We start from the raw sequence: 8,392 nt of genomic DNA on the forward strand, positions 1-8,392 counted from the left end.
CGGGCCGGCCGCGCCCCTTCCCTCCGTGCGTCTCCTCCATCTCCATCCTCATCCTGTCCGTCTCCTCCCGCCCAGGTGGGTCACCGCCATGCCGCCGCCGTCGTCTCCCCGCGGGGTTCTTCTGCCCGGGGCCGCCTTCCTCTCCCTCCTCCTCCTCCTCCTCCCGCTGCTCTGCGCGGCCCCCGGTGAGTGAGCGCCCGCGGCTGGGGTGCAGGGTTTGGGGGACACATACACAACCCAACACGTCCTGGGGATGCGTGGGTGAACCCTTTCCTGTTTCTCCAAAACTTGTGCAAGTTGAGCAGCTTTTTATTTTTTTAAAAAAAGAGCGTGTTTGAGAGTAAGCGAAGCATTTCGGAGCAGCCGAGCGCTCCCAGGGCTCCTGTTGCGCTGCCGGGCCGTGGGCTGAAACCGTGGCTCACTTCTGGGAAAGGGCTGCAGCAGGATGACAGCTTTGATGTGCTTTGGAACGGGCTGCGAGGCAAAATTTTGAAGCAGTCTGGTTGGTTGTGTGCCCCTCACTCCGTGATGAGGGTTTTCCAAGGTCATCATGCTGCCCTGAGTGCTGTGTTACTGTACTGGCACCAGCTGTGATCTTCTGATGAAAAAATACAGTAATTTAATTGGCAAAGGAGGCTGGTATCAGGGTTACCTTGCCAAGAAGAGTTGGGGAGAGGATGCTGGGGTGTCGGAAGCTTCCCTACAGCGTATGTTGCACTTCAACATGGAAGTGGGAGCAAAGGGAGGCACTGGGAGAAACTTACTACAGAGCTTTGCTTGGTGGACTGGAGCTATGACAAAAATACTTTCAGTATTATGGTACGATCATCTCAGTAAAGGTTTACTTTTTATTTTCACTTCTTTAGATGTTTCAAGGGGAAACAAGCTGAAACTGATGCTTCAGAAACGAGAAGGTAAGTAAAGAGGCAGCAAAGTGTCTTTCCTTATTTTTCCTTCAAGTCAGTTGCTATCAGTCAAGGCTGCAGATGTGTTGCTGCTCCATCTCCAGCTGAAGGAGGGCAGCCAGAGGAGCAGCATACGAGTACCTGGTTCAGAGCTGGTCGCCCACAGCTGCTCTTGCTGCGTACTGTGCCAAACACTTCCTGTGCATACGAAGCCTGTGCCTGCGTGTCTGCTTCGGGCTTGGTACTGGCAAGGCTGGAGGTTCTGCTTATCACAGCCCTCTCCGAAAACCAAGGTTCCCAGCCTCAGACAGTATGCCTGCGTTTTGCTGTGCTCAGTGTATATTACACCTACCTCTTCCAGTGTCTGCATGGCAGACGTGGCATTTATCTGGTTTATTCTGGGAAATCATAAGCTTTTCCAAGGGATTGTAATGCATGGAAAGACTGCTGGCTCAGGTGCAGAGGAGAAAATGTGCAAACCAGGCTTGCTCGCAATGCCCTGACTTGTTCCTTTTGTCCTCTTGGCCCCACGTGTTTTTCCTTTTTGGAAGACTGGACACTCTGCAGGAGTGATGGTGGCTGAGGGCCCAGCAGGCAGATGCACTGAATGGCTCACTAATTGGGGGAAGGGGATGGAAACTGAGCTGGCTAGGGAGAAGCAGCACTACAGCAGATGGGGGGCCGGCTGAAACACCCCAGAAGTTTTGGTTGCCTCTTCTCAGCCAGCTCTAAGGCTGAGGCAAGGAATTTGCACCTCCCCACAGAGGGACCTCCCATTTTCTGCAAGGTTGTCTAACTTCTCCCTGCGTTTTTCCTGGCGTCACCCACCAGCTCTTGCCAGCCCTAAAATGTGTGCACTGGCACCCCAGCAGCGGCCAGCTTGTTTGTTCAGGTCCCCTGGTGAGAGAGAGCAAGCAAGGGTAGGCTTCTTGAGGGCGGATTCAGACTAGATAGAAGGATGGATTTTTTTATGATGAGGGTGGTGAAACACTGGAACAGGTTTCCTAGAGAGGTAGCAGCAACCCCATCGCTGGAAACATTCAAGGTCAGCTTGTACATGGCTCTGAGCAACCTGAGATGTCTCTGCTCATTGCAAGGGGGTTGGACCAGGTTATCCTTAAGGTCCCTTCCAACCCAAACCATTCTGTGATTCTGTGGTTCTTGTGTGCAGACCAGGAAGAACCGCAAAGCCTTGAATTGATGATGGAGGGAATAGGCAGCCCCTTAATTCCAGGCTAGCTCCCCTTTTCCAGCTGTGCGCTGAAGCGAACAGGCTAAGCACACAGCACTGGTTCCCTCGCTGGCAGTGTCCCCTGTGCAAGGCTCATTCACATGACATTTGTTCAGCTGTCCCGCTTCCCAGTAATAACACCCAGCTCCAGTGCACAGCCAGTGATCAGTTCAGAGCTCATCACCGCAGGGCACTGTGCTGTTTCTTCCTGAGACACCTCATCTATTGATTTTGCCTCTCAAATCTCCTTCCCGCTGCAGTCCTTTGCCTCCCCCTGTGAGTCTGCTCAGCTCCTGCTTCAGTGGTTTTCACATCTCCACCCGACTTCCCCTTCCCTGGCATCCTCCAAAAAAAAAAAACAACCCACCCACACCCTTGTTTCTGGTCTCTCCCTCATCACAGTGAAATCTCTTTCTTTATGTGTGCCTGCCTTCACCCTAATAAGTTACCAGTGCTTTTTCAGCTTCTTCAGGGTTTTTTTTAACTTCACCTTTCATCTTCTTTCCTGTTACTGTAACGGCAGCACGCAGAGCCCAGTCTCCTCTCCTCAAAGCCCAACACACTGCTCTTTCAGTGTGGATTTCTTTATTTAAATTCCTTAGCTTATGTCTTTGAGCTCAGAACAGCTTTTACCAAAGCCAAGAGAATGAGGGTAGCTGAGAAATCCTATTACATTGACAATTCCCAGGTTCATTGCTGCTGCTGCAGCGACACACAGCATTCTTACTCACTGCAAGCAGTTCGCTTCAGGCTGACTAAAAATTTCCTGGCATGCCTTTTTTTTGGGGGGTTGGGGGAATTAATTTCAGCCCCTGTTGCCACGAAGCCTGAGGTGTCAGTGAAAGAAACAGTGGCCAAGGAGTTCCTGAGCAGCCTGAGACGCCAGCGACGGCAGCTGTGGGACAGAAGCCAGCCAGATGTGCAGCAGTGGTACCAGCAGTTCCTCTACCTGGGGTTTGATGAGGCGGTGAGTGCAGGGGCTTGCAAGGGGTGGGAGGAACTGCCCTGTTTCTGAAAAGAAGCTCCATATTTATTAGAGATTTCTGCGTTATTTCATTAACAGAGAAAAATGGCATTAAAATCTTGCACGGAGTTCTTGCCTCCTACTGAACTTAAGTCTAATAAATTACAACCAAAGTTTGCTTTGAGAAGTAGCTGGCCAGACGCAAAGCGATCAATCGTATTTCAGGAAATTAATTTGGCAGCCTCAACCTAATCAATTTGCTTTTGGACTTGCTGAGAAATCCATACCAAGCTGGCCGTGATTGGCATTCCTCAATGAAATTGCACTAACGTTAGATTCCTAAGGCATGTGTGTGCCTCTGTGGTGTGGGCAGCTCCTGACCATCATGACCACTGACAGCTGTGCCTCAACTCAAAACGTGAAAGGAAAACCATTCGACAGTGTGCAGCCATCCTCCTTTCAAACAAGGAGGATACATTTTTTAAAAAAACATTTAATTTGTAAAAACACTGGAGTGGAATCAAAAGTTTCCAGATCTGCACAAATCTCTACTAAAAAGATGCTGAAATAGGGCAAAAAAAAGTGCCTTTATTAGTTGCAGTCCCACACGTAGAATAACTTTTTGGTTAATAAGAGGTAAAAATAATTAGACATGTTGAACTCTTGGCTTGTGTCAGCTGCATGAATACATTTAATGAGATTGCATTGGCACAGGCAAGCTGGAGTGCATTTTGGACCTTCATGCTATGTGGATTGCTTAGAAGATGAATGCACTCATTCTCCCAGCTGGAACAATTAGAAAAATAATCCTTTGCTTGGGCTGAAATAATGAAGGATACATTTTTTGTTGCTCCTGGACATTATGCAGATAAAAGTGACTTTTTAACAGCATGGCTATATCTCCCCTCCCCCAGTAGCAATAGGAAAAATAAGAAAAATGGTTTTATGCATCAGAAACTGAAGGCTGGGGGCAAATACTAAGAGGTTACAAGGACAAACCATGCAGATAAGATGAATTCTCCTCTTGAGTTCCTGTGTGCATTTCAAAAACTGAAATGAGGCCTGTTGTGGGAGACAATGAATCCACTTAGTAGGTTTTCTTGAGAAATAAGACACAGTTTTAACAATGAAATAACTGTTTGTTCCAGCAGAGGACTTGGGCCATACTTACCCATTGTGCATTTTGCAAAACTTTTTTTTTTTTCAAATCTCGGCCAAAAATATTTCCAAAGAGTCATTCAGATGGAAAGGCTTTTGGCTTGGCAAGTATTTGATATCCTTGCGCACTGTTTTTCCTCCACTGTTGTGAGCAGAATTGAACCGCTTGCAGCATTTCCATAGCTCGAAGGCTGCACTGTATGCTTGTTTTTACCCATGCAAAATGGGAACGAAAGATCACAGGTTCAAAGCAGAAGTCTGTTGCACCCACTTTGCAACCAGGGACATTGTGAGTAAAGGAACAGGGCAATAGACAACTAAACCTTTAGATTTTTTAGTACAAAACATTGAAATATTTTTATAGTCCACCACTGAAAAGTAATTAATAGAAATATTAGAGATGCTCGGTGCATGCTTCAGTGAGCAGAGGTGTGGGTCCCAATGGGGCTGGACAGGACAATTGCTGCTCTCAGGACCCCGATAATCACATCGTACAAATCACAGAACTCCTTAGATCTAAAGATTTCATTCTGACAAATATGCAAAGGATCTGAATTTCGGAAATTGACAGAAGAGGCCTCCTGCACCACTTCTGTTTCACTCTCTTCATTGTAAAGTTTCAGGCTTGCAAAGAAAGTATTTTCTTTTTTTGGCAGAAATTTGAAGATGACATCTCCTACTGGACAAGCTTAGGGCGTGCTCGTAACGAATACTACGGTGGATATTACCAACACCACTACGATGAAGATTCACCAATTGGCCCACGAAATCCACACACCTTCAGGCATGGGGCAGGTGTCAACTATGACGATTACTAATGCCATTTATCCTATTACAGCTGGTGCCTGCTGGGCTGCACAGGGGGAGGCCGAGTCCCCCCTCAGTCAGAATGACCCTGCTTTCCTCTTATTCATGTAAAACAGCAAGAGTAAAGGAACTGCCAGACTTCGAAGAAAGCAACATGACTGGGTTTTTTTAATTATCTTAGTAGTACACTATATATAAAGTGTTATAGAAATAAAGCTTTTTGATAAAATAAACAGCTTGCCATTATTTAGTGGAGTCTGTAACAGCAAGTTGCATTTCAAGTGTATTACTACAGATTCCTTTTAAAAGGGCTTTTGTCATTTGCTTTCCTGCAATCAATTGCAAAATTGCACTATATCATCTAGTTTGGCATATAGAATACCTAATATAAGCCAGTGCGCCTGCTCATTTATATTTGTGTCAACAAATAAATCCAATTAGTCTCAGGGGAAAAGGAAAAAAAAAAACCAAACATTCTTCTCAACTGAAGTGCTGCCTTGTTGCTTCCTCTCCTGTTCCCATACCCACTGTGTGTAGCCCTCTGAACTTGTACAGTTCCTGCTGGGGCAAGGACATAGATGTTCCCAAAAGCTCAATCCAATGCAGAGAAGAGCTTCTCTGCAAACCTTGTGAAAGGAAAGGAATTCTCCAGGGAAAGGGCTCAAAGCAGGAACCCGACTTCAGAAGTAATTGCTGAGGCACAGAGCATCTAACCTGAGTGGCCCCAACCTCTCCCAGGCATGATAACCCAAAGGTTATCTTTGATGAATGCTCCCCTTTGTGTCCTTTCCCCTTAGCTGCAAGCTTGCAGCCTGGCTCGAAACAGGGAATAAAATAACAAACGAAGCTGTTTGAAATGAAGTCAGTATCAGATAGCACCCAACACAGCCCCCAGACATAATTTTCTACCGTGAAGTTGCCTCTATCCTCAGTTCACACTGGAATCTATACACATTAGGCCGAGCATCAAAATACAGCAGAGACTAAGTGTCTGTTAATGAAGTATAAAGGATTAAAGGGGGGGTTAGTTGGTGGGGCTGAATGTGTTAAGAACCCCAAAATACAACCAACTTTTCTACCACTGCAATGTCAGCCACGTTACTGGTTCTTGTTACTGTAAAGTCCTAAGGCAGACTGAAGCCAAGGAGGGAGATTTCAGCTGTCAGAAGGCGCTTGGTGGGGGAAAGCAATGCTGGAGCTTTACAAGCAAAGAGGACCAGGAAGCGCAGGTGTCTCCATGATTTCAGGGGATGAAGAATCAGGATAAAGAGAGATGAAACGTGTACTGCAAACCATAGCAGCCAGAGAAGACCGGCTGTCATCTAAAGCTTACAAGAAATTTCCAAAATGTGGATCATGGTAACTCCATTCTTTACACTTCACTTAATACTTTCTTAACTCTGGGTGTATTTCCTAATATTCCACTTAAAGCCTCCATTGCGTGATGGACTGGTGTCCAGGAGAGGCAGCCCAGCTCCCTGCAGGAACGCTTCCAGGGAGACAGCGTATTGCCGAGGGAGCCAAATTGAACCAACGTGTTAGGCCTTTCTCCTCTGCATGTGCAGATACGCACTAGCCTAACGTGCTCCAAAAACTCAGCTTTCCCCTAGGTTTTGGAGCGCTTGCTCGTAGCAGAATCCTTGCCAGTTTAACTGGTTTAAACTGGTGTGTTTCCTTGGTAGAAGACCCTTTATTCCCCATATGGAATAATCCTATTCTGAGTCAAGCACACACTCTTGCACAGTTGGAAACCATCTATTCCTAGAAGAATACTTCCATTTTGTGTCCTATCAAAAAAGTGCACCGAATCTGTCAACTTTTGAACCATGCTGGTAATTTCCATCATTTCCCAGAATTTACAACTGAGAATTCAGACCTGCTGATTAAGGAAGAATTTAAAAAAAAAGAGCTGTAAATAAATACCATCCCTCCCTAAGCCATGGTAAGCTGTGTCCATTCCTGCAGGCTGACTCAGTCCCGCAGCTTTCTGTGCTTTACAGGCTCACAACAAAGTCTATGATCTCTCTCTTGTGGGTTCCCTAAGAGGAAAAAGAAAAAAATCCTCTCCCTTACATTGTGCTGCGTGCTGAACTTTCCTACCATGTGCTGGGGTCTGGCTGGGATGGAGTTAACTTTCTCTATAAGAACTGGTATGGTGCTGTGTTTTAGATTTCTGACTGAAACAGTGTTGATAACATACTGACATTTTCAGTGTTGCTGAACAGTGCTGGTGCAACGTCAAGGTCTTCTCTGCTGCCCAAAATCCCCACCCAGCAGGTAGGCCAGGGGTGGGCAAGAAGCTGAGAGGGGACACAGGTAGACCTGACAGCTGACCCCAACTGACCAGTGTTCCATACCTTGCTCAGCAAAAGCTGGGAAGAGGAAGGAGGAGGTGGGTATTTTATCTTGCACTGCTCAGAGACTGTCTGGGCACGGGTCTTCCTTAGGGGAGATGCTGAGCAACCTTTGCACCGCTTGGGTTTTTTCCCTTCTTTTCTTCACTTATTGAACTGCTCTTATCTCAGTCCATAAGTTTGCTCACTTCTGGTTTTCTTATTCTCTCTCTCCCCTGTCAAAGTTAATTTCCTTTGATAATTTCTGCCCCAAAATGCAGACAAGCGCAGGCCCTCCTAGCCTTTCTATTCTATTATCCCCACAGCCACACTCATATACACTCGGGTCCAGGCAGAGCTCTCTTCAGATCCAGTTCATCATCAGCCTCTTTTTTTCAGGCCTGCATTCCCTTTAAGTTGCTACTTGTAACACAAACACGTTAGGTAGGGGGGCCCAGGACTATTTCTGTGGTGAAAGATGTAGGTTTCCTTGCTCAGAACACCTTTCTCTGTGGTAGGGTGGACAGAGCCCAGACTGTGGTGCTTGAGGCCATGCCATAGTTCCCTGTGGCTGCATGTTTTGGACCTTCCAGCTGCTTCAGCCATGGCATGGAGCAAAGCATTCAGAGGATCCCCCTCTGTGCTCAAGAGCATGCCAGAAATTAGGCAAAAAACAGCAAGCATGAACCAGCTGTTGCTTGTTCCAAGCTGGCAACAAAACAAGGTGGACAGAAAGCTGTTGCTGTGTTTGCTATTACGGATTAGGTAAGTGAGAGAAGGAAAGGGATTGGGAAAAGGAAGAGAGAACCAGAGTTTGGGTTTTTTTTTCAAGAAATATGAATTCTTATTTCAGAAAAACCTCCCTGTTGATATGGAATAGCATTCAGGAACCTCCTGCCCCACAAAAGGGGCCCTGCTTTTGCGCAGGGCTATTGGTTCTGTTCCTGGTAGCTCTAGGGAGTCAGAGCCACAAATAAGGCATTCCCTTCTCCTA

The 8,392-nt window shown here is 46.6% G+C and overlaps 1 protein-coding gene across 1 annotated transcript; it reads left to right on the top strand.

The window, feature by feature from the left end:
* The first annotated feature begins 88 nt into the window (after positions 1 to 88).
* LOC104535476 (chromosome unknown open reading frame, human C2orf40) lies at positions 89 to 5,076 on the top strand. The gene is made up of 4 exons (XM_010194458.1): positions 89 to 185; positions 867 to 914; positions 2,946 to 3,103; positions 4,915 to 5,076. The coding sequence occupies exons 1-4, from the start codon at positions 89 to 91 to the stop codon at positions 5,074 to 5,076; spliced, it is 465 nt and encodes a 154-aa protein (XP_010192760.1).
* Positions 5,077 to 8,392: the final 3,316 nt, after the last annotated feature.

The sequence above is a fragment of the Mesitornis unicolor genome, unplaced genomic scaffold (genome assembly GCF_000695765.1).
Source record: "Mesitornis unicolor isolate BGI_N332 unplaced genomic scaffold, ASM69576v1 scaffold28991, whole genome shotgun sequence".
Taxonomy (NCBI): Eukaryota; Metazoa; Chordata; class Aves; order Mesitornithiformes; family Mesitornithidae; genus Mesitornis; species Mesitornis unicolor.

Bases quoted from the DNA above. Each gene is read 5' to 3' on its own strand.
- LOC104535476 (XM_010194458.1), top strand. From the start codon at position 89: ATGCCGCCGCCGTCGTCTCCCCGCGGGGTTCTTCTGCCCGGGGCCGCC. The intron at 186-866 runs GTGAGTGAGCGC...TCACTTCTTTAG, and splicing joins GCTGCTCTGCGCGGCCCCCG to ATGTTTCAAGGGGAAACAAG. The intron at 915-2,945 runs GTAAGTAAAGAG...AATTAATTTCAG, and splicing joins GATGCTTCAGAAACGAGAAG to CCCCTGTTGCCACGAAGCCT.